The 24,028-nt window shown below is 51.5% G+C and overlaps 2 protein-coding genes across 12 annotated transcripts in view; one reads left to right on the top strand and one right to left on the bottom strand.

Annotated features, from left to right (window-relative positions):
* Nucleotides 1–8,671, top strand: part of TRAF2 (TNF receptor associated factor 2) — a 35,050-nt gene extending 26,379 nt beyond the window's left edge. For all 10 annotated transcript variants that reach the window (XM_026073345.1, XM_026073344.1, XM_026073340.1 and 7 more), the window contains 2 exons: nucleotides 2,836–2,984; nucleotides 3,768–8,671. In XM_026073345.1, coding sequence (XP_025929130.1) covers nucleotides 2,836–2,984; nucleotides 3,768–3,986 — 368 coding nt within the window. In that variant the 3' untranslated portion in view covers nucleotides 3,987–8,671. The remainder of the gene's footprint in view (nucleotides 1–2,835; nucleotides 2,985–3,767) is intronic.
* Nucleotides 8,672–9,650: 979 nt separating this feature from the next.
* Nucleotides 9,651–23,907, bottom strand: FBXW5 (F-box and WD repeat domain containing 5). Of its 2 annotated transcripts, XM_026073358.1 has the most exons (9): nucleotides 23,829–23,907; nucleotides 23,514–23,730; nucleotides 20,702–20,859; nucleotides 19,898–20,072; nucleotides 18,831–18,979; nucleotides 16,935–17,421; nucleotides 13,784–13,931; nucleotides 12,521–12,733; nucleotides 9,651–11,794 (listed from the first exon to the last, which is right to left on the bottom strand). In XM_026073358.1, exons 2-9 carry the CDS (start codon nucleotides 23,707–23,709, stop codon nucleotides 11,548–11,550), a joined length of 1,773 nt encoding a protein of 590 aa, XP_025929143.1. In that variant the 5' UTR covers nucleotides 23,710–23,730; nucleotides 23,829–23,907; the 3' UTR covers nucleotides 9,651–11,547. The 2 variants fall into 2 exon arrangements, with proteins under 2 accessions (XP_025929143.1, XP_025929145.1); XM_026073360.1 differs by lacking the exons at nucleotides 23,514–23,730; nucleotides 23,829–23,907 and adding an exon at nucleotides 21,907–23,438 and having other exon boundaries at nucleotides 20,702–20,897.
* Between the last annotated feature and the right edge of the window lie 121 nt (nucleotides 23,908–24,028).

The raw sequence follows: 24,028 nt of genomic DNA, 5'->3' as shown, positions 1-24,028 counted from the left end.
TTTCTTGTGAAAAACTGAAAGAAAAAAGGATTCCCCTTCAGGGGAACTGAAGTGCTACTGAAACTGTTTGCATGCAATTACCATTTTCTTTTAAAAGTCAGCGACAGCTGTGGAAAACCCCAGCTCTSTGTCATGTTCTTGTAGGGCAGCACTTCCTTTCTTTTTCCCAAAGTGAAGAAATCAGGTTCAAGTCTATTTTGTTTGGCTTTGAGACAGGACCTCATGAGACTTGCATCCCATCTACTTTTTGTGCAGTGCTCGAGAGCTTCTCAACCTGAATGTCTCTCGAGACTGCAGTCTCAAGAGAAACTGTGGACTGAGCTGACCGCTCCTTCCTCCTGGCCTCTGGCCACATGTCTGCTGCTCACTTTATCTGAGCTCTGGGGCTCCTCAGACCCCTCTGTGAGCTCATACAACTTGCCGTCCTCACAGGGGGCTGTTTTTTTTCTTAGGTTGAAGAATTGAGTCAGCTTGTGGAGGGATATGATGAGCATCAGAGTCAGTTCAGGGAAGGGAACATGATGGGAAGGGATGGGGAAGGAAAGGGGAGGAGACCTCTCGGTGAACTCAAGACATGTAGATCATCAGAACTGTTTCCAAAGCTGCAGCTTGCAATTGTTTTCACCTCCTCTCTTGTGCTGTGTACTGGCTGATTTCTGTCCTCCACCCAGTAATGGTGGCGTGTGAGTAGTTCTGCATGATAAATCACCTTGGAGGGAAAGGCAGACAAATGTCAGTCTCGTAGCTGTGGGATTGGGGTTTTTATGAATTGTGTTATCAAATGAAAAGCAATACTTTGTGGGCCACCAGACAGTATGTTCTTTGTTGCTGCTTGTTATCTGCAATCTGGTAATGAAATGGTTTGGATGTGGCCTGAGGAACCGGAAGGCACAGGCTGTCTTTGCCTAGTACCTGAGGATGTTTAGGGAGGAAAAAAARGACTTTTTTTTTTTAATCTTGCAAAGTACAAGGCCTTGTTTCCTGCAGTAGTTGACTGTGCCACTCTAGTCTAGAGATCTTCATTCCTGCTGCTGTTTTAGCTGAGAAAATTAGGTTGAGAAACGAATGTTAGGTTTTGTTAAGTCCTGTGGAGGTGTTTGTTTCCCTTACCATGTGAAATAAATAGACTAATACTCTTCAGTCTGGGAAAGAGACAGCTGGGATGAGAGAGGGCTATAAAATCATAAATAGGATAAAAAAGGGAAATGGGTGTAATTATTTGTTTTGTATTGTAACATGAGAACAAGGAAATACCAAATTAAATCAGGTTTAAACAAATAAAAGGAAGTACAGTTACCACTCAGCAGCATTGGAAGTTAAAAATCATTGGCACAGGCTTTTGCAAAGGCCAAAGCATAAGAGAATTCAAAAAGGTATCAGGCCAGTTCACAGAAGAAAGACTCCTCTGGGGCRTTAAACAGGACAGTCCAAAACTAATCTCCTGCTTGAAAACCATCAGCTGCTGACCATCAGCAGCTGGATAGGGAAGGCTTGCTTGGCACTTGCCCTGTTTCCTGTGGGCCTTCCCTGTCCTGCTGCTCCTGGCTAGGGGAAAGCAAGAGGCCCAGTTCAYCGTTCTGACAGTGCCTTGAGCCTGGTATTGTAGCATACAAGGCATTTGGCACTTTGGCTGTCTGTTACCTTTCCCTGAATACTCCTTACGCTGTGCTCGATCATCTGTCCTCCAGTTCCCCAAGAGGTTTTACATGCTCAGGGTTATGAGAATGCTCAGAAGCCCAAACTTGACTTGGTGGGCTGTGATGATGTGCTCCTTGGGCTATTAGTAGAAGGYAGCTTCTGCCCAGAAATCATTCAGTCTAGGTGAAATGGGTAGGGAGGTGTGAGCAGGTGAAATGAGCTGGGTGGCGTCAGTGGGGAAGCAGATGACAAAGCCCTGATCTCCTGCTCTTCACGAGGTGCTTGGCCTGTAGAAGTCCACAGCCTCTCTGCTGTTGCCTGCCTGCCTGCTCATTAAAGTGCATGAGCCCCACAGTGAAATGTCTGCTCTGATCACCTGCTGTGTGCCCTGAGGTTGCTGAGCCCCACCAAACCTGAGCGTGTACCTCTGTGCTGCTATGAGAGGGCAGTTTGTGGCAAGACTGTGTGGATCTGGTATTGCAACATGAGCATTCCCAGAATTGCTCAAGAAAGAGCCCAAGATCCTGAAGCCATATACCTGGCAGTGCCCTTGCCACTTCTGAGTATCTGAGATCCTAATGGGAGAGCAACGCTCGCCTGCTGTGTCTCTGCCCCCAGTTCAGAGGTAGTCAGCTTAGAAGATGCAGTGAGTACTGGGCATGTTCTTCCCCCCACACACACCTGTTTTTTGGGGGTTTGTTTGTTCTTACTTGTCARTGTTATTGCAATAGAGAGTAGGGGGCTGAAGTACACCCTGACACCTCTGGAGCCATCAGACCTTTAGCAGTCGCATGCAACATGATTGCCTGAGCTATGATGGGAAAGCAGTAAGGAACCGCACTAGCTCTCGGGCAGAACACCAGCTTCTGGCTTTGTCTCAGGAGCTTTTGTAGTGGTAGGATAGGGAAAGGAAGGGTCAGCAGTTTCCTTGGTCTGTGCTACAGCGGCATGTTATGTAGACTGGGGGGCTTGTTACTACCTTATCTTTGACTATTTTGAACACAGCCTGAGATCATATCTGATTTGTCTGTATGTGGTGACTTTCAGGGATCTCTCCTTGGTGCAGATATGATAATATCCAAACTTGGGTCYTTCTAGGATCCAAACCGTAGTGTCTTCAGAGTTCAAAAGAAACTGTTGATGTCAGGCTTTGTTGGTTCTGACGCTCACTGTGTCTGTTTTGCAATGCTTTGATAGCTTTCTACACAAGCAAGTATGGCTACAAGATGTGTCTGCGTGTTTACCTGAATGGGGACGGCACCGGGCGTGGGACCCATCTGTCTCTCTTCTTTGTGGTAATGAARGGTCCCAATGATGCGCTTCTGCGATGGCCCTTCAACCAGAAGGTAGGTTTGAGACAAAGCCTCCTTTGCATAGAGATGTTCTCCTCTATGGTTTTGTGCCCACATGAGCTTCTAGACACTGTCAGTCTGGTTTACTTAGCAAGCACAAGAATAAGGCAGGCTTTAGACACATCAGCCGCCCTTGGGATTCCCCAGTCATGCTGAAAGTACCAAGTACTACAAGGCAGGACAGATGAAAGGGCAAAGGCAGTGACAGGAGAACAGCAGCATATTTGGAAAGTGAGCAGAACCTTTGTGCTAATTTGGGCTTAGGGAACACTGTCATTTCTGGACTCTGAATTTAGGATGCAGTTCCTTACTTAACATCAGAAGTTCAGATTTCAGTCCCTAGACTTCACAGGTTTGCAAAACACTTTGAAGCTGAGCTAGAAGAGTACTGATGCAAGGAAAGTGCCTTCTTTTTTCTCAGTGGGACAGTAACTCTCTGGGACTGAGTGAAATAGCTGCATGAAGTATTGGTGGTGACTCTGTGCCAGCCAGTTACAGGTTTTCATGATTAGTCTGACAGAGCCTCTGTTCTCTCACACAAGTTTCCAGTGACAGGGCAGGATGTGGTTCTGCAGCTCTTGATGACATTCTGCACTGACCCTAATAACAGGCATTTCTCAGATCTGTAGTTGCATAGTGTGGCTAAGTTTGCATTTGCACTCGCACTTTTCACAGGCTTAAAGTGAGCAGATCACCAGACTAGATGTTTTTTTTTAATTGCTTTTTATATGTGCTTTTTATGCAGCCACTCTTGTATACTTTCGTGTTTCCCCGTAGGTAACCCTGATGCTTTTGGATCAGAACAACCGAGAGCACATTATCGATGCTTTCCGACCTGATGTGACATCCTCCTCCTTCCAGCGACCCATCACTGAAATGAACATTGCCAGTGGCTGCCCACTCTTCTGCCCAGTCTCCRTGATGGAAGCGAAGAATTCCTACGTACGTGATGATGCCATCTTTATTAAAGCCATTGTAGATCTCACGGGACTCTAACCCTCCTCACCTCCAGGAGCAGTGAATGCAGAGCCAGCCTCGAGTGGGGCATCCTCCCTCTTGTGCTGCCCTTCAGGCAGGCCTTGGAGTGAGGAGGGGCAAAAAGTGGAAGGGGAAAAGCCTGGAGCTGTCCCCTTCCCAAAAATGGACCTTCTCCGCTCTGAGTGGAAACAAGGTGTCTGATGGGAACCTCCTTCCCTGGTGTCAGAGAGACCTTTCCTGAGAAGTTTGGGTGTATGTTCACAGTCTGTGGGGTACAGGAATATTTCCTGCAGGGACTTGGATATCTGAGCTGCCGGTGTCTGCTTTTCAAGCRGAAACAAGCACAGCTTTTGCTCTACCAGTGTAGTGCACAGCTTCAGTGCTCTGTTGCAAAACAAAGTTTGGCCTGCCCRAGCACCATCTTATGTGGATGTTTGGCTCAGCCTTCTGGGCTTTTCTTCAGAGATCTCTGTGTTACTGGAAACTTGGTTTGCTGAAGGAATGCCATTGCTCTGCGCTGCTGGCTGGTTTGTGCTTTGATATATGGAGAAGGTGTAGGGCAGATTTAGCTGCCAAGATGGGCTTGAGCACTAAATGGGGTCTTCGGAGAGAGAACTGTTTTGCCGCTGTTTTGTTGGCCTGTTGCCATTGGTGTCTGCAGAGGCAGGGGCTGAGCCAAGCTGCATGGGGGAGCGGTACCCTGTTTCTGGCTGTAGTTGGGTTCTCGATCACATGTGCTCTGAACAGTCTGATGGGCATGGGGGACAGTGCAGACCGTGTCAGCAACTGTCCACCTAGAGGAAAGCGTGCGGGCAGCGCTGAGGATTTCTGCAGTGAAAGAAAGAAAAGAATCCCCCCTAGAGACGGCCCATCCTGTCCTGGAGGGTAACCGCAGGGCTTGCAGGACTCCAACCACCTCAGATGTGCATGCCCCCATGGAGGTTTTAGTCAGATCCTGCCATTCTCTGGCTGCCTGTTTACCTGAGTCTGAGCAGCAGTGGGGAATGATGGTGGCAGGGCTGGAAGCTGTCTTAACTCGCACAGAAACCCTCCTGAGCTGGCTTTAATCTCAGTCCCTGGGAAGCTGCAGCAGCGCAGGCACATGAACCTTCCCAGGCTCCTGAGCACTTTCCAGTTGCTGAAGCTCTGCTGCCATCTGTACCTGATGCCCAGATACATCTGCACATACTCTGTCACTTCAGAGGTTGCAATGCTGACAGAGCCATGGCACATCTCCTTGTTCACCTTCACGGTGAGCTGCTGCTGGCCAGCCCCTTGCCCTCCCCGTTGCACTTAGTCTGGGCTGTAATGTTCTGGGTTTGCCAGGCTGGCAAGGCCAACCCCATRTGGGACTCCCTGATCTCTGGGATCCAATATCCAGTGGCTCCTGGTCAGTGTGCTCTAGAGCATGCTCTCTCTGTTCAGCCTCTTGGCCTGTTAGAGAGTTTGCAGGCACTTGCTTAGGACCTGGCAAGGCCGGAAAAGTCCCTGCATGTGAAGCCTGCTGGCCCCTTTTCTGTCTCTGGGCTCTCTGCACTGCTCCCTTCTGGGCAGCAAGTATTCTGCATCTTTATCTGAGATAAAAGTCTCTGTATTTCGTGGAGAAGCATATTTTGTGCTGTAATGTCTCTCCATCATGGCCAGCTAGTCCTTTTAGAGTTGCTTTGTGGTGGCCACTTGTAACTCTAGAGTGACTGTTAGCCAGGTTGGACTCTTAAGGCTTTCTGCCTTTTCTTCCTGTTCTCTTTCTCATCCCTGTCAACCTCCAAACGTGCCCTGGAAGATGTTTGGTCACAGGAGCTGGCTGCTGAGCCCACCTTKCAGTAGTAGTTACTCCCAAAAGGTGCCCTGGCCCTGTCCAGCTCCTGTACTACTCCTCTGGCCTGGAGGACAGGCAAAGAGGCTGTTGTAACTGCCTGGAGAGCCATGGCCCCCTTTGCCACTAGCAGATGGGATCCGCTGCCTCTGTGCAAGGAGAGTGAATTCTCCTTGGACCGGGGAGCGGCGATCGCTGCTAGTGAACCAAAAAGCAATTGCGTGTGAAGCTGCGGTGCACTCCGTGGAGGAAGGCCCAAAGCCCCTCTGTGGCGGCAGGTCCGTGCCTGGTGCCAAGCCCTGTGTGGGTGCCAGGCTGAGGCTCTTCTTCCTGCCAGCCTGATAAATACAGAATTTTTTTCTGCTCTGAGCTATGACCTGCTTGTGACTTCCTGCTGTCACTTTGCTCCGGTGTGTTGGCCCCACTGTCTGATTCCTCCAGCTGGGTCCAGAAGTCCATCAGTGGAGAGGAGCTCTGACCCCAGCTGGAGACCCCTGCTAGGCTCGCAGGAACAAGGACTACTGTCCTGCAGCTCCCTGCCCAATGATAACTGCACTGATCGCATGCTCCTGCTCTGCCCTGGAGAGTGGGAGGTGCTCAGCATCTCAGGGCTTGGCTGGGCTTTAGGTCAGTTCTGCAACTGCCAGTCCTGGGGCCTCTGCCCCACCTATAAGTATGGTCAGGAGTTGGTTGCTGGCTCTGCTCCTGGCCACCAGCACATGTCGTGGCGTCTGCAACAGCCTGCCGGGGACTTTGCTGTCTGCTCAGCCCCTCGGGGCGGTTTGAGTGTCCCTGCAGGACTGTGGCTGCTGACCTGCCCCCTGTGCAGCAGGTCCTGCACTGCTGGCTCGGCGTGGCTGGCCTGAGGGTTAACTGCCAGAAAGTGGCTTGGTGTCAGAGGGAAACTGGATGAGGCCTGTGCAACTGCTGTACCTGTGCTGCGATGGCTGCTAGAGGCCCTGAGAGGGACCTCTGGTCAGTATAGAAGGGTGCCCTGCACCTGCTGTACCTGGGTAATTGATGTGGCTTCTCCAGTTTGGTGGGTATCTCAGTTAGATCCTGACCCAAGCTGAGTCTCAGGCACCCAAAGGTGCTGTGCTGGCTGGGTGGCTCTCCCTGCCTGTGGAAGGGTGCTGGGATGATTTTTGAGCCCCTGTTTAAAGTCTCCGTGCAGATCTTATCACCATGCTTGTTGCAGTAGCTCTTGTACTCCAGCCCAGCGTGCAGCTGTGCGAAGGCCRTAGCTCAGGGCCGATTCTGCTGTTTCAGTAGGAGCAGAGGGACGGGCGGAGGTGGTGCCCTGGCTCTGCCGGTGGAGCAGGAGGAGGCACAGCAATCGTGTATCAAGGCAGCTTCTGCTACCTGCCTGGAGCAGGGGGGTCAGGCTGGAGGTCGGGCAGGCAGGATGGCTGCGGCAGGCCATCCTTGCAGGGTGCGCTGAGGGACTTTTTGTAGCATGGCTGCTGTGACTACGGGGAGATCCCCTTGCTCTCTAGATCCCACCTGCATTTCAGCAGGATGCCAGTCGCTTCCCTTTCCCTTTGAGAGGATTCTGCAGCTGTGGTGCCTGCGTGCCCCCTGTATCACACAGCCCCTCTCTGCACCCCTGCTTTGTGAAAAGGTGAGGGCTGCAGTCYGGGCAGGGGCCTGCCCTGGTCTTCCCAAGCGCAGATGGTCAGTGGATGGGACGTCCACCTGGAGTTGCCCCTTGCAGAGCCAAGTGGGACCGGGGGGGAGGGGGAGGGCACCACTGCTTGCACCCTGCCTTGCTCCTGCATCTTTAAAGCCCCCCACTTCACTCCTGGCTCTTCTGGGAGGTGGAAGAGCGATACCTAGTGTAAGGACTTCCTTACATTGTGCACAGATCTCCTTTCCCAGCCCTCTTTGAGCATGTCCTAAAGGAGATATGAAGCCATTGCCACTATCACCCTATTGCCTTAGGAGGAAAAAAAAAAAAATAGCAAAGCAGCCTGATCAAGGCAGAGGCGATGTTGCTGGGACAGCGCTGCTATCTGTGGCAGCTTTCCACAGCCAGGCCGTGCAAGTGATTTATGTGCTGCCGCTGATGCTGCAGCAYGAAAGGGAGGGTTCCTGCCCAGCAGAGGCCAAGGAAGGACCTGGAAAGGGGGAGGAAAATCAGCTCTGCTAGTTTAGAGGTTGGGAATTAAATGTATTACAGTGGGGGAGGGAGGGAAAGCTTGGTGAAAATTGATGTGAATGTCTTTGCTTTTGGGGTGCTGAGCACCCAGCAACTGCAAGAGGGGTCAGCTTGCTAGGGTGTAGAGCCTGTGAGATGCCTGGGGAGCTGCTAGCTCAGCTGATGGTGTGCCATAGGGGCTGTTTTCAGTGGTTTGGTGCACTCTCCTGCAATAGTGAATGCCTGGAAGGCAAACAGGAGGTTCTGTTCTAGGTGCAGAGACCAGCTTTAGTCCTTTCCAGCCTATGATAAGGATTATTTGGGGCTGTGTTGCTCTTGGAGAGGGCACAGCAGACACCAAGCTCCTGTGACAAAAGCTTTTTGCCTGCCTTGCTGTTGCCTTTCTCTCACAACGTGGCTATGGAAAGGGAGCTCTGGTGCTGCAAACTCTGCCCAGCCATCTTTCATTTTTTCAGCAGGTCTGGAGCTTTCAGGGTTAAATCTATTGTGTTGCTTGAGGCTGACTGACTATACTCTGCTGGAAGCTGGTAAGGTAGTTTTCCCTGGTTGCCACTCTGAAGGCCTTTCTGGAACAACATGGGCACTTGGCAAAAGACATAGCCCCCCCCCCTTTTTTTTTCTTCCTCCTCCTCTGGCCAGTTATCTGAGGACACCCATCTCAGGCTATCAATGTGAAATAAGTTTTGCTATTACATGGTCAGAAACCACTAATAAAAGCAGTCTGAAGAGCTTTGTTGTTGTATAGTTCATTGGAAGGTTTGGCTCCAACACTGGAAGAAGAGTCAGTACAGCAGCAGGATGCTTTGTGGCAACATCCAGCCAGGAGGAGGCAGGTTGGGCATTTCTTTCTGTGCACAGGGCTTTCCTCAGCTGCTGGCTGCCCTGCAGTACTGCTGTACCTGGAGCCTGAAGGGAGCTTGTCTGACATCAGTATTGCCCAGACCTGTGAATTTGAAACACTCTGCAACAGAAGCAGGCAGTGAAGAAGCCTCTGCTGTGAAGGTGACCATTCCCCAAGCCCAACTACTGAACCTTCAAAAAAAAAAAAAAAAAAAAAGCAAGGGGCCACAGCTGCTGGAAATGAGGTGGGATCAGGTGGTGCTTGGGCCAACTGGCAGGGGTAGTGGAAGAGATCTGTTCATGCTAGGGACTAGGGGAAGAGAGAACTGGTCACTGTGTCTCATGGGGCTGCCAGAACCACTGGCAAAAGGCTGAGAGACTCCAGGGGAGTAAAGGCTAACTGCACTGAAACTACCATTCATGCTGCTGCAGCTCAGGAATTGCCCAGCCCCACTGCCCACAAAAGACCCACACACTTGTACCCCACTTAACCCAGCCTCTTGGACAAAATGGTCTAGCTCTTCAAGGAAGGAAGCAGAGAACCAGGAATATTGCTCTGGCCCCAGATGTGTACTGCCCCCCCAAGCCCACAGCTCTCCACCTTGTCTCAAGGAAGGGCTGCACCACAGTCCAGAAAGCTCCAGGACACTGCTGCCTGATTTAGTAATCCCCCCCCCTCCTCCCCCTGAGACCAAGGAGGAGCTGGGTAATTGCTTGCATCTGCCCTTTTGTTTGTTTTAAAGAGCTTGCTACCTATAATGCAACAAGTCAGGCAATAGCTGTAGACAAATWAGTATTACAATTGTGGCTTTAGTTTCACTTCAGTAGAAAAACTGCTTTTTAAAAAGAAAAACTCACAGTGCAGAGATGCTTGAGCAGAATATTTATTCAATGCCATAGTGAAGAGCAAAACATAAACCCTCAGGGCCTTGCTCACTACAACACAGAGCTAAGTGAGAAGAACAGATTTCACAAGCTCTGGGGGAGAGTGGAAGAAGGTAGAGACCAAGTTACTTTGTGTAATTGTAATAGGTAACTGGATTTAGATTTTTGTGCGCACACACACAGAAAAGGACTCCCTCTTTTTCTGGAAGAAGTCATGCAATGACAGAAAACCTGAGTACAAGGGTTTGTATAAAGCCACAGGCACCTGCAGAGAGAGGGGAAACAGAAAAAGAAGGATACAAAGCCCCTTGTCAAGGACCTCAGGAGCTGTTAAAGCCATCAGTGCACATCAAGACTGTATCTGCTGCTACCATAAAGTCTATTTGCAACCCAACCACTGCGAGTGGCACAGACAGCTGTCCCACAGTGCTCCCAGGGGACCCAGGATTCCCAGAGTTCTTCCTCCAGCCTGTGTTGCAGGCTAGGCTCCCTTCCACACACGGGCCTAAAGCCCAGCTCCTGGGGGTCACTGCTGGCCAGCAGTGGTTCTGGGACCAGTTCTCAGCCATCTAGGCCAAGTCAAGATTAGGAGCTTAGTTTTAGACTCACATCTCTTAGTTGCTCATCAGCTACCTGCTGGAGAGAGAGAAGATCTTCAGGGGCAGATACAGGGTAAACAACACTGGGTTCATAACAGCTTAGAGCCAGCTCCTGTGTTCAGAGGGGTCCCCAAGAGGAGCCGACCCTCCCAATCCAAGGCAAGTGAACCCAGGTAGGAGAAAGCTTATTCAACTGTCACTTCAGGTAGAGGAGTGCTGTGTGTCCCCACCTGTTCACCTGTGGGTGAATGTCTGTTGACACCTATAGGTGCCCACACCTATTCACAGAGAACATACCAAGAGAACCTAAAGTGCCACAATTTGAGTAGCAAGGGAGGGAGGTGACCAGAAGACCCACCAGCCATCCTCACAGCTGCCCCCTTAGGAAGGGGCAGCAGATCCCCTGAAATAAATATAAGTTACCAATGCCATAGCTTATTTAAGTGCTACTTAGAGGAAGACAGAGGCAAAGCCAGCACCATGTTACCACCAACTCTCCACAAACTCAGATATGGGAGCTGGCAATATCAATACTTAGTTGCTAACGGAAGGCAGCAACATAGCAGCTGGCTGCATGCCAGAGGGCTGCGCTAAATGCCAAGTCGAGATGCCAGGCAGGCCCTTCAGCAGCAGCCCCARCACTGCCTCCCCGGCTGCCCTCTCATGGCAATGGCCTTTCCAGCCCTCCAATCCTTACTGCCCTTCAGGGCCCAAATGCTGTGTGGGAGGAGGCACTCAGCACACCCAGCAGCTAGACAAACTGCCCGTGGAGGTTTGGGACAAACAAACATTAATAAAACTACTATATATAAAAAACAACAACAACAACAACGAGGAGTCCTGCAGTAAGGCAGCACAGCACTGTATCACTGCTTTTGCCAAGTGCTCTGCAGCCAGTAGCTCTCAGCAAGGTCAGCCACGTCCTAGGCTCACACGGTACAAAGGCTGGAGACAGGCCTCAGTCTGTTCCGAGACCAAAGCTCACCTGGAGAGCGCTGTGACCAAGTAGCAGCATTTGTGAGAAGCTGTGGGGAAGCTGCCCTGCAGTGGTCAGCTCAGGCTACTGCCCAGTCAGACCCAGGAACAGGCCCTCGGCTCTTACATGCTGTCTTTGAAGCAGATGCTGAGGAGGAAGCAATTCCCACTCTTGGGGTCCCTCCTGACTCAGCTGATGGGATTCATGTGCCCAGAGCTCATCTCTACTGTGCAGGGCTCAAAGCTCTGCAAGCTCCAGAGGAAGTGGCTGGAGTGAGGAAGCTGCAGGAGCAGGTGTACCTRGGTTCAACTCTTCTGGTTCATAAGCCAAGAGAAGAGCAGTTTTCTGGGCCTGGGCTTCCTGGCCTGCTGGATTCGCACTGTACGAGGAGAGCGCCACACCTTGATGGTAGCATCATCGCTGGCTGTCAGGAGCAGCTCCTGATCAACTGGGCTGAACGCCACCGAGTTGACCACATTATCATGTTGCAGTTTGGCCAGGCAGATGTTATAGTGGCGGTCCCAGATGTAGCCGTGGCGATCCTCTGCCCCACTACATTAGACAAGATACTGGTAAGGACATTACCCAGGCAGCCATGTTTAACCTGCCTCTCCCAACCTCCTCCTTTCTGTGCAGGCAGAGGTTGCCTCTGACCTGGCCAGAAGCCCTCGTCTCCATCTGCAGTGTGGTCATCTGAGAGCACTGCAGCCTGGGCAGGCAAATTCCTTCAGGGATCTGGACTCTGCCACAGACAGAGGTGGGTTCCGAGAAGTGGAGCCCAAAATGAGGCCTCACGGCAGCAAGAAAAGCCTTTCAAAAGAAACTCGGGACACACAGGCAGTTGGGTTGTTGGCTTGAATTCACAGCTGGGTTTGCCAGCAAGAGCTGCAGTGCGAACTGCCCTGTTCATTGCAGCAGCAAGGCTGTTTTAAGTGATCCCTTCAACTCACCCTACCAGCACTTGCTGCCTGCGGCCCCCAAGGTGGTCATTTGCCACCCACTGCCAAACATGCCACAGCCCAGCATTTCCTCTTTCCACATAGGTTTCACAACAGCACCACAGCACACAGCCTTCATTAGCACATCCCACCAGCACCTGGTGATTCAGTCATTCTGCTCTTTACAGATCTCCGGTTTCTTGCTCTGCTCACAACACACAGGAATTTCCTGCACGCAGACTAGCCCTACTTGCACAGCCAGTCCCAGTGCCAGACCCCAGGCCCTCCCTGCCCTACCGGACTTGGGGCCAGGCTCCTGTCCGCCCCCGTCCCTACGCACCTTGCTACAAAGTCCCTGCTGACATCCAGGAAGATGAAGAAGCACTCCTCATTGGGTGTGTAGGCCCGATGCGCACGGAGGGCTCTTTTTACCTCCTTCATAGTCTTCAGGTCGAACACATGCAGATCAATCTCCTCAGCAATGGGGGGCGGCTGCATTGGGTCTGAGATCACACAGTCCCGCGGCCAGGCCCGGCTGTTCACGTACAGGTACCTTGGGGAGGTGAGTGGAGCAGAAGGGTTACCCCAATACCTTGCCGCAYGCTCAGAAAAGTCAGAGCCCCACCTGTAAAAGCCTTTCCCACAGCACAGCCCAGCAGGGTGGCAACTGAACATTTCTTCTGGTCCCTAACAAGCCTGCAGCACTTCTAACTAAAATCCAGTCTGCAATACGGGAGCATGTTCCTGAACTGCTGCAGAACCGTTTCCTGCCCTGTTTGGGAAGGAAAGGGCCACCACAATTGGGACTATGTGCCCCAGAGGCTAGGTTGAACCTCTCTGGTCACATTAAAACCAACTCCAAGCATGGTGGCTGCAGAGCATCTGACCAATCTGCCTCAGGGACAAGGCTCACTGCTGTGGGCAGCTCCTTCACTCTTAGAAGGCTTCCTGCCTGATCCCTAACCTRAAACAGGCTCAGCCAAGCAGAAAGAAGAAAGTTCTCCTGCCGAGATCTGGGGAGCCACTTGAGCCATACACACGTCTTCAGCATTTGGTTACAAATGGGATGTGGATGGACAGTGGCTGCCTGAGCAGGCTCCTTGCTCCATCCACTAGACCAGCATACCACCAGCACAGAGACTTCCCTCCATTAGCAGCACTTCAGCAACGGTCTGAAGCCTCCCCCAGGACTGGGTTAAATGCAGCAGGGACAAGCACACGGTGCCCTTTCCAGAAGGTGAAGTTCACTGTTAGCATTCAGAGGAAGATGAATGCCCAGCATCCTCTCTGCCACATGTATACGCAAAATAGGTCCCTGGGGGATAATCCCAGCCTACAGGCATTTGACTAAGATACTCCAGCTGCTCTAAGAGTTGCAGCTACTTTGTACGGCCAGAAAAAGTAGAGCAATCTACCCTAAAGTGGAGTACCTTATCCCAACTCCAAAGCAAATGGGTCTCCTCCCAGAGGAGTCRTTTCTTCTCCTATTCATCCCACAGAGTCCCTAAATAGCTGCCACCGCAGACTGCACCATGCACACCCTGCACTGCCTAAAGCCAGCAGGGAGCACCCACCCTGCATGCCTCTCTCCCATCACACTCACCTGTGGTCAGGGGAGAGGCCCATGCCAATGATGTGCCCATGGATGTCAATGACATGATCCAAGGAGTCAAAGAACTCATCTGAACGCCTCTCCTCCCCAAGCACTGGCCCAGCAGTCGTCATCTGATGAGGCAGGATCCTTTTAATCCCTTGGGGACAGAAAGCAGAGTCAGTCCATTACGCAGGTTGTTGCCAGCAGACAGCAGGCTTGATGGAAGTCCCCAGGCTTCAGAGAAGAGTTTCCCTTAGTGCTGCTAAGAAAGGAGAACTGACTCACTTCTGGCCAGGAACTGAGSGAAGGGTCTGGGACAGGGCTCCTGTCCCTGCTAGGTTCTTTCAAGCCCTTGCTAGTGGTGCTTTTGGCCAGGAACATGCAAATAACACTTTGGCACATTCAACYCCAGCCAGTAAGACACTCAGCACCCTGCTGCCACCCCGTCTGGTGCAGCCACACCTAGTTACAAGCCTGCATCCAAGCCTCCCACAAGGTCACAGAGCTCCTGTGAAGTGCAAGGAAGCTGTCCCGGCCCCAGGAGACATGCTGGCTGTGGAAGGGTTTCTCCCCCAAAATGAATTCTTGGGCTGGGCCCATTTCCTCTAATAGCCAGGCTAGAGAAAGCCCAGGAAACATGCTGGTTGCAGCAGGCTTTCCCCACTGCCAAGCTCAAGTGGGGGTCAGTCCTGGAAAGCTCCARTAACAGGGGTTTGAGCCAAAACCGGAATCAAGTAGTTTACAGCTTTTGAACTTCCAGACTAAGCAAGAAATGTGCAATGGGTCAGGTCCTCTTCCCCTTCCAGCTTCARACAGAGGTCCCAATCTATGAGGGCTCCCTGGATGACCATAAGCCTTAGCAATTCTTGGGCACACGTGGCCTTAGCCTTCTCGGCATGTCCATGAGAAATTGGGATATGGCACATCCCATTACCCTTTTGAGGGAATCATTGTTGAACACCCTCAACTTTAGCCGTGTCCAGCAGCCAAAGGAGGTAGGAGTAAAACCCCATTGCTACCTCAACTCAAGGCCATTCAAAGTCACTGCAGCTGAACCTGGGCGCATGAGGGACTTCAGGATAGAAATCTTTGCTTTTTGCAACCCAACTGTCAAGGCTCACCAGAACCTTTTTCCTCATTTGCACAGCACCAAAAATCCCAGTTTCAAACAGCTACGTGAGCTCCACATGCAGACRCCAGCTGAATAGACAGTGTTTGCCCATGACTCAGACCTACAGCTAGCACAAGGGAAAGAGAAGCTTACAGGAAATGCCTGCAGGAGAGATGCTCACGAGTCGCAGATCAGGTGAGACTGAGCCAGTGCCCAGAAGCAGGCCTGGCCACACCAGCAGCAGGGCTCCCACCAGCAGCTCTAGCCCAGCAGACTGGTGAGAGAAGTACAACAGCAAGTTCTTTCAAGTACCAGTTCCTCAGGGGCAGAGAGCAGATACGCAAAGGCTGGTTCAACACACAAACCTATGGGCAAACAAAGCATTTTGCAGTGACTCATGGTTGGGAGAAGAGCCAAGCCACGGTTCATCCCTCAGAACAGCCAGTCTCTGCTGCGGGTGCTGGCTCTGGCCCAGGGAGTCACTGGAGTTCAAAGGTGCCAAAAACCACAGTCAAGGGAGGCTCTACTGGAAGTTAGAAGAGTCCAAAGGCAGCAGCTACCTTAACACCATGCTTTGCCTTTACACACTACAGGTCCCAGCATGTAACGCAGCGTTTGTTCAGCCAGGTGGATCAAGACGCATGCTGCTTACAGTGGCTGAATCACAGCAGACCACCCACCGCGCCGCTGTGCTTTCAAAGGCAGGCCAAGGCCAGGGAGCTGGCTAACGTTTATCACGCCTGTCTGCAGACCCAGTCATGGAAGGCAGCAAGGAGCATCAGAGCTATGCTCAGTCCAGGTTACATTCCTATCTTAGGCAGGCAGAGACCAAGTGACTCTTCACCAGGTTGTCTACAGCTTTGGAAACAGCCTTTCCCAGMAAGCTACCCTGTCTTACTCAACTGTACTGGTGCAGGCTAAAGAACAGAAGGGTTAGGAGCGCCTGGAGCTGGGAGGAGAGGCTGTAACAGCACAAGCAGCAAGAGGAACTAAAACTGTCCAGCTTTACAAGAAGTCTTCTTGCCTGGAAGCAGCTCTCCTTACCTCCCCACATTTTACTGATCTGCCTGGTCCTTTCCACTGAACTTTTAGGCTAGCTCTCGGGGACTTTTGAGAAGCAGCCAGACAGACTATCTGTTCCTGTTCATCACCACATTTCACCATAATGTCAGATTCTTCTAGTCCCAGTGTCCCCAAAACAGAGCCCCGAATAAAGAGGGAAAGTCCTAACCCAGAAAAACGTTACCCACAGCACTATTGCTTAGCTAGTGCTACAATTACAGACTCTTGTACCCTGCTGAGCAAATGGAGGTTGAGAGTCAGCAGGCTGCCTGGAATCACACTCTCACCATGGAGATGTTTGCTGAAGCATCTAATCACCTACAGTGAAACCCTTCCAGTAGGAAACCAGTGGTTTAGCTTTTAGCTGCTCAGGTGTCCCACTGAGACTTAAAGGCCACATGATGTGTCATTAAACACTGGGCAGTGAGGGAGGCAGCTTGGCAGTGCTCCCCTCCGAGCTGGCTGCAAGGGCATGCAAAGCTCTGTCTCCCAGAGCTGAGGGGTGCTGGATAAGCAACACAACTCCAAGCCACTCAAACGAGTCTTGTCAGAAAGCCCTCCTCCACAAAGGAAACAGGACCRAGACCCTCTCACAAGCCCATGTCAGGGCAATTGCTGTCCTTCACACCCACCCGCTTGTGCGCAACTCATTGCTGATGTTGTAAACTCAGGAGGTCATTCTCAATCTTCCACTTATCTCTTGCTATGAGTTTTCCATCTGACCGAGTGTCAAGTCTGGCAGAAACAAAACAGCTTTGAAGCAAGTGCTTGAGGGGTGGAACTCCCTTCAGTTACTGCAGGCACCTAAAAAGCCTCCTGCATCAAGAGTCCAGCAGCCTGAGCAAAACTGCAGCTCATTCAATACAGACACAAGCAGTAAATAAGACAGGTATTTTCCAGATTAAAATTCAGAGTGTAGTTGCAGGTACACTCAGCCTGCGCCCCCAGGGAGGCTGGTGTGCCCTGGAGCTCAGGCTACAACCTTACCTATCTGATGTGGAGAATAGGTGAGGCATCCTGTGGTGAAGATCAAGTATTTTGTCTTGCTATTGCTGTCCGTGGGGAGCAGRTTCAGCTCGGGTGGTTTAGTTCTGTTGCGTATGAACAGCTCAGCCACCTTTGTCTCTAGCTCTGTCTCAGTCATGGCAGGCCTCACACGACCCTCCATGATATCATCAAAGAACTGCTGCAGCCCATCCTCTGCTGTCACATCCCCATCATCTGTCAATTCCTGTCCTGCTGGCTCTGGAGTCTGCTTGGGCTTGGCCTCCTCTTCCTCACTGTCACTGCCAAGATCAAAGACTGGGCAGGTGGAGGTGGAAGAAGCAGCTAGCTGCTCCTCATAGTCCAGGAGCAAGTCCGGGGAATCGTACCGGCTGCAGTCGGCCACCATCACTGTCCGGATAGTGCTGGCATTCAGGTTCTGGATTTTAAACAGTCTCTTCACTACATTTACATTCTCAGACTCTATACCCTGGAAGCAAAAGAGAGGTAAGCAGGAACCACCTCACTGGAGACACGTTGATCCTACAGCCTCTGCTCAAAGAGCCACTCCCCCTAACCTTAAGCCCATCCAGGGGACCCCAGTCAAGCACCTGACTCCTCTTAGCATTGCTATTTGGGGAGCTCAAAGCACTGCAGATCATGAGAACCGGTCCAAGGGGCTGGCCAGCTTCATTACGCTCCTTGGAGGTGGGAGTGCTGAGACAGAAAGTCAGGGCCAGGTTTATGCAGGCAGACAACAGCTGAGCTGGAAACACAGAGGCCAGGCAGCCTTGCTCCCACCTCCCTGCCCGAGGTCATTAGCTGGCCCAGCCTGTCACATGACAAGACTTTCAGGAACAGGCCTCTATGATAAACATCGGTGCAGTATGAAGTACTATGCCTCTGGCATACAAGAAGCCATGAAAGAGGACCTCAGTACTCTTGGAGTTTGCAAGTACCCCTCAACGGAACCAGCCCAGTTCTCAGCACCCAGTCACAAGCAGCAGGTCTCTTCCTAGCATAGAGCTTCGGCAGTCCGCAGGCACACTTCAACAGCCCTGTCAAATTGGGCAAGATCCTTCCTTGCCCCTTGGGGATAGAGGAGTTAATGCTGTAGTGTCAGTGCAGCACAAGCATGTGGTTATTGGAAGGGTTACTGCAACGCAACACAGCTCCAGAGGATTCAACCTAGGGTCAGCACCAAAGCTTTGGGTCAAAGAAAAGAAAAACATCACACAGGCTGTGCAGTTGTGACAGAGGCAAGACACGGAAGCAGAACATGCCTGAATCCAGAAGGCAGTGGCACAAGTGGCAGAGAATGAACAAGCAGCAGTCTCTGACAGGTGCACACTGATCTCTAGGTCTCRCCACAGCACAACAGACAGCACCTGGCCCACAAAAGTCTCAGTAAGTGGCAGGCAGGACTAAGCTCAGCCTCCCATCCACCTCCAACACCAGGGAACGGCACACGTTGCTGCCAAGTGGGAGAATTATCACTGCTCGGGTACACAGCCATCCCAGGCCCAGCTTTACAAACTGAAGGAGTTCAGCAATCCTCCTGTGGTCCCTCCACTCTCCCCTTCAGCAAGGCAAGCTCTACAGCACTGCACTCAAGTTCTTATCCCTATTAATGGGGCAATAGATAATGGAAGCAGAGGGTACAGAGTTGGAAGGTGAGGAAGAGACTATTGCAATGGGTACCACAACACTAAGTGCAGAAAGACCTCATGCAAGTGTTGCCTCAAGCTAAAGGTCCTGAGAGCAAGACAGATGAGACGAACTGAGAAAACAAGGCGATTCAGTCATATTTCCTTCTCACACCTCCTCAGCACTTTTTCCCTCCCACAAGAGCCAGCCGGAAGCTGTATTGCCTGTGAAGTCAGAACAAAGGCACCTCACCTGGAAAGCGTTGTTCAGCCACAGCACAGAACAGGAGGTTATACGCCCAATCCGATGGAGGTTGCCAGAAATCAAGTTGGTTTCATTCAGCCAGCAGCCAAACACATCATAGGGTTTATTCCTCACCCTGGAAAGTAGTGTAAAGTTTTCTGGAAGGGAAGGGAAACAAGCATGAGGTGATGGCTCCTTACAAGGTTCTGGAGAAATATTGGCAGAAGACATGGGAAGCAAATTTAAGTCTCGGCTAACAGCAGCAGAGGCACTGATGCAGTGCCTTCAGTGGAAGCTGAGCAGCCACTGGCCAGCCACTGGCCAGCTTCCATTCACTGCTATGGACTTCGATAATTCCTCTCTTCTATAGGCATCTGGGGGGAGAGCATGCAAAAAATAAGGGCAGCCATATGGAGTCAAACCAGAGAGCCATCTAGCCTCACATCCTTTCTCCAACCATGGCCCAAAGCAGACATCCCAAGGACAAGAACAGGTCAAATGTACAAGACTTCTTAGCACACTCCCAGCCTCCCACCACTGTGGCTTAGGGCCTTTTTGAACAATTCAGTTGTGCATTTAGCAACACTCCTTGATTTTGGCACAGTGAATAGGACTGCAGCCCAGAAATAGCAAAAGATAACGCAGCTGGGATCAGTGGGGTTCACAGGACTAGAGCAGAAAAGGTAGAGCTGGCCAGGATGGTTGTGCCTCAGAAAGCCACATGGGACCTCAGGGTGGGACCAGCAAGTATTGGTGTGGGTCAGAAATGGTGGCTTCAAGACAACAGGTAACATGGGAAACTCCTGCCTTGCCTAGACTCTCACTTAGAACTGAAGTTAAGTGACAATATTAATGCCAGACTACTGCTGTTCTAGGTGACGACACGATGACCTGAACAGAGATAACTAACATTATCCAGAAAGTTTACCCTGCGGCATTGCGAGATAAGGACCCCTTTGCACAGATGGCAAAAGGCAGGACAAGCAGAGGTCAAGGCCGCAGCACACACAAAGAGCTAGGAGAAGAAGGGAATGCTAGCACCAAGAAGCCTCAGTGGAGATAAGGGCAATAATTACCCATACTGATTACAGCAATCTCTCCTGACGAGGAGTTGTGAGGTCCCACAAAGACACCTGATACCAGAAGGAGGGAGTCGTCTGAGTTAAACTGGGAGAACTGTGTGTAGCTCCAGTTGTATGGCCTCATATTGGAGCTGTGCTGCAGGGAGATGTCCAACTCATTGCTCCAGATCTGAAGACAGATAGACATACAGTTATGAAGCTGTTGGGAAGCCTGACAGTTGTTCTGCTTTATCTGTCCTGCCAGCACTCACCAGAGAAGAGAAAAAAAAAACAAAACAAAAACAGTCCCTATCTAATTGCCTCCAAGTTTTGATTTCCCTGTCAATTCCCTTCATAAAAAAGGGGCCAATAATTCTGGAGAGTAACTGAATGCGGAATTGCTTCTCCATCAGTGAGCCAAGCAATGAACGTTACTGCTACAGCTGTATTTTCAGTATGTCAGGAGAGATTTCTCCCAAGATAACCATTCATGCAGGACACCTTCTGCAGTAGGCCATTATCCCCATGGTCCCTGTTATATCCACAGCTCAATGGGGGACTGATTTGCAGCTAGAAAGCACTCAGAGCTAGGCAGGCACCTCTACCACCTTCAGACAGGCTGGAGCTGCAATCCACAACCCTCAAGGCTACATTTACAAGACTCATCAGTTCTGTGGCTTTGAGGATAGCTCGGCATCTGCAGGAACAGATGCAAGTCCAGGTACACCTGGCCAAGCCTCTCCTCTCCACAGACTTCTTAAGGCTAAGCCCTACCAAGTCAAAGCTGAAAGATTTGCATGGGGCACACTACCACTTTACCTTGACAGTACAGTCTTTGGAGCACGACGCAAACAAACAGCCAGAGTGGGAGAAGCTGAGGTGCAAAACCTGGTCATTGTGCTCCTTCAGAGCCTGCACTTCAATGCAAGGGATGGTGTCGTAGAGCCTCTGGAACTCGTCATACCAGGAAACAGCAGCTGTAACACATGAGCAAGGACATAGGACAGGAATCCAGCTGGGAGGGAAGAGACAGACCCAAGCTAAACACAGCAGCCACAGAATAAGTCTTTAATAAAGCACATCCCCGACTGCTGCTAGCAATGCTGGGAGCTCAGCTGTGGCCAAGGTCCCTACGGCTTCAGCCCTTGCTAGCAGGGCCTAGAACTTGTTCTCAGTAGCTTCCCCACTCCCACACACAAAGTCCTTTCTTTCAGTAAACACACAACTCCTCACCATATCACTACTTTCTAAACCATTTACAGCCACCACAAGAACTAACTAGGGCACAGCTGTTAGATAATAGCTGTTAGCTATCTAAGAAAAACTTTTTGCAGGACAAAACAGCAGTTGGAACTGCAGACATACCCCAGCATAATGAAAACAAGTTCATCGTACGATGAAAGGAAAGCTGTTCCTTGGGGTACTGAGCCCTGTTCCGATTATCTCTGTCTCATGTAACACAGAATTAAGAGGGATCCTGAAAGGGTACAAGACTGACAGACTAACTTCCATGAGACAAAAGACTGGGGAAAACAAGAGAACTGGAGCTGGACACATTATATCAGGACAGAAGAGGAATCTTGCAGTAGAAGTTTGGAGCGCACTCAGGGGAGTCATATTGAAGGCCAATAAATACATAAATAAAGAAGATTTTTAATAAAGTGCCCAGTAAGGCAACCTACAGACTTCTGGCAGCAGCGAATCCTGAAGAAGCAAAGACTAGACATTTATATGGATAATGGCCAACTTTCCTAGTTACACTGAACAGGACTGAAGGTTTTTTTTGGAAATCTCTCACTGGAGTCCAGGAGACACCTGCTCTTGCAGGCAGGGAGCAGCTTGCTGCCAGGACATCCCAACATTGCTCACTAGGCAGGGGGCTTCACCACACATTGAGGCATTCAGTCCCAGCCCATCAAACAGGGCAGCAGTCCGGACAAATCCCATCTGGCCTAGCAGCTCCAACATTTCTGCTTGCAAGACCCATTGGATACTATTCACCAAACCACAGACCTATTCCATACCAAGAGGTTGGCAGGTGATTTCCCAAACTCATGTTTCAGTCTTTGCCTGGGACTGGCAGGCATTCCCATCCCCAGGAACCTTGTGGATGATTTTCACAGCTCCAGATGTACAGCCTGGGAGGTGTCTGGATGTATTACTGAATTACACCGATTACTCATTCACAATTAGCACTAAAGAACAGGGTTGTCAGCTTACAAAATCCAGGGAGCATGAAGTAAACACAGCCTGGTCAGAGCACCTCAAATAAACTAAAGGTAACTTTTTCAACCCTGTAGAGTTCATAGAGCCTGTGCAAGTAGGAATCAAGCATTATTTTAAGTCATYACATCTCATCTGCTCTTCCTCAGAGCCCTCTTGCACTGGTATTCCTCACTGCAGGGAGACATGGGTTCCCCACCACTTCAACCTTGCAGTTTCTTCTCATCCTTCTGTAGGAACTGCAACTCATGAACAAGAAGCCACACTTCCCTCTGGCATAGCCGTCCTTGGCAGCACTGTGCATATCATTTGGGGCAGAGGAGGGCACACCTGGACCTCTGCAGCATGCTGGGAACAGGCATTTCTGACTGCAGGAGAGACCCCACCTTGACAACAAGGGCTCCTAACAACAGATGCCCAAGGCCTGTCTCAGCAGGGCTTGACAGCATTAGGTTACCTTCTTAGACAGGACCAGAAAAGTAGCAGAGAGCAGATCTATGACTGTACAAGTGCCAGCATGGAACCTGTTGATAGCTTTACCTGGGGAAGGCCACGCAGGGCTCACAGTTGATGCTAACTGTTAATAGGTCATTTTCCTAGTGCAGGCATAGGCCAAGAACAAGTCAGACCTGCCCTAGCAAGTGGGTCAGCTATTAGCATTTGCCCACTGTACAATTAAGTTTTTGCACACACACCTCCCTCCCCAGACAGCATGTTCACCCTCTACAGCCAGGCTACAGCTACTGYCTACACCATATGGAAATGTAAACCTGACCAACTAATATGTACTTCCAGCTCTTCCTAGTCTGGACAAGGAAGGGACAGAGCCTAAGGTGCAGGCTTGCTGTAAGGTCCCAATCTTGATCAGGAAAAGCCAGCAGTGACTATCATGGAATCCAACAGGGCTGTAATACAGCAGGGCAAAGTGATTCACTGCATCTCCTCAGGACCTTCTTTAAGAGCAGCAGCACTCAGACACCCTGTAAAGCAGCTACCAGAAAGGGCCTGCTTGCAGATGGTTAAAAACACCCCACCTTTCTGTGAAATAAAGGGAAAGTCTAAGTATTTTCAAGCATTTGATGCCACCTTTCTGAGGAGTGCAGACAGCCCCTAAACCTTTCACATGTGGGTCACCATCCAAGGCGGGACTGCTGATGGGACACAATTTAGCGGCTCCATCGCAGCCAACACCAGCAGCAAACAGGGGGCCGAGCAGCACGGGGAAAACAGTCTTCCCCTTCCACCCGTTCTGGGCTCGCAACCGGGGCCACCATTCGGATAAGAGCCCCGCAGGAGACCCCCGGGCAGGGCAGCGCGCAGCCCGGCCCCCGAGCACCCCGAGAAAGGCAGGGCGCGCTGCGGGCAGCCCCCCCGGCCCCTCGCGGGCAGGCAGGCAGCGATACCGCACCTGGGTGCCGGGGCACCTCGCGGGAGATCCGGTAGTAGCGGTAGAAGAGCTCCTTCCAGAGGAACTCGTCGCGGGCCACGGCGTGCCACTGCTGGCACACCAGTCCCACCGCGAGCACGTCTACGTGGTCCAGGTAGAGGAAGATCTCGTAGAGGACGCTGTCGGGGAGCAGGGGGCCGCCGCCGCCGGCCTCCATCGTGTCATTCTGCCGCGGCGCCTGCAAGCAAACGCGGGTGAGGCCCGGCCCCGCCGCCTCCCCGGGGTCCCCCCCCGGCCCCAGCCCCGGCCCGAGGAGGGCCGCCCCCCTCACAGCACCTCCACGGCTCCGGCTGCCCCCACCTCCCTCTCGCACCGCTTCCGGCCTCCTCCGCCCACCCCTTCCGYCCCGGCTTTTATGCGCCGCTCTAGCCGCCTTCTCGGTGATTTCTCCTCCTCCCACCCCCGTCCAATCACCACGCGGCTCTCTTTTCCCAGGCGGAAAAAATCGAGCTCAGAACTCTCCCCCCCACTCTCGA

Source organism: Apteryx rowi, unplaced genomic scaffold (assembly GCF_003343035.1).
Source record: "Apteryx rowi isolate R43461 unplaced genomic scaffold, aptRow1 scaffold_367, whole genome shotgun sequence".
Classification (NCBI taxonomy): Eukaryota; Metazoa; Chordata; class Aves; order Apterygiformes; family Apterygidae; genus Apteryx; species Apteryx rowi.
Note: the sequence above shows the minus strand (reverse complement) of the source record. Positions and strands in the feature narration are given on the sequence as shown.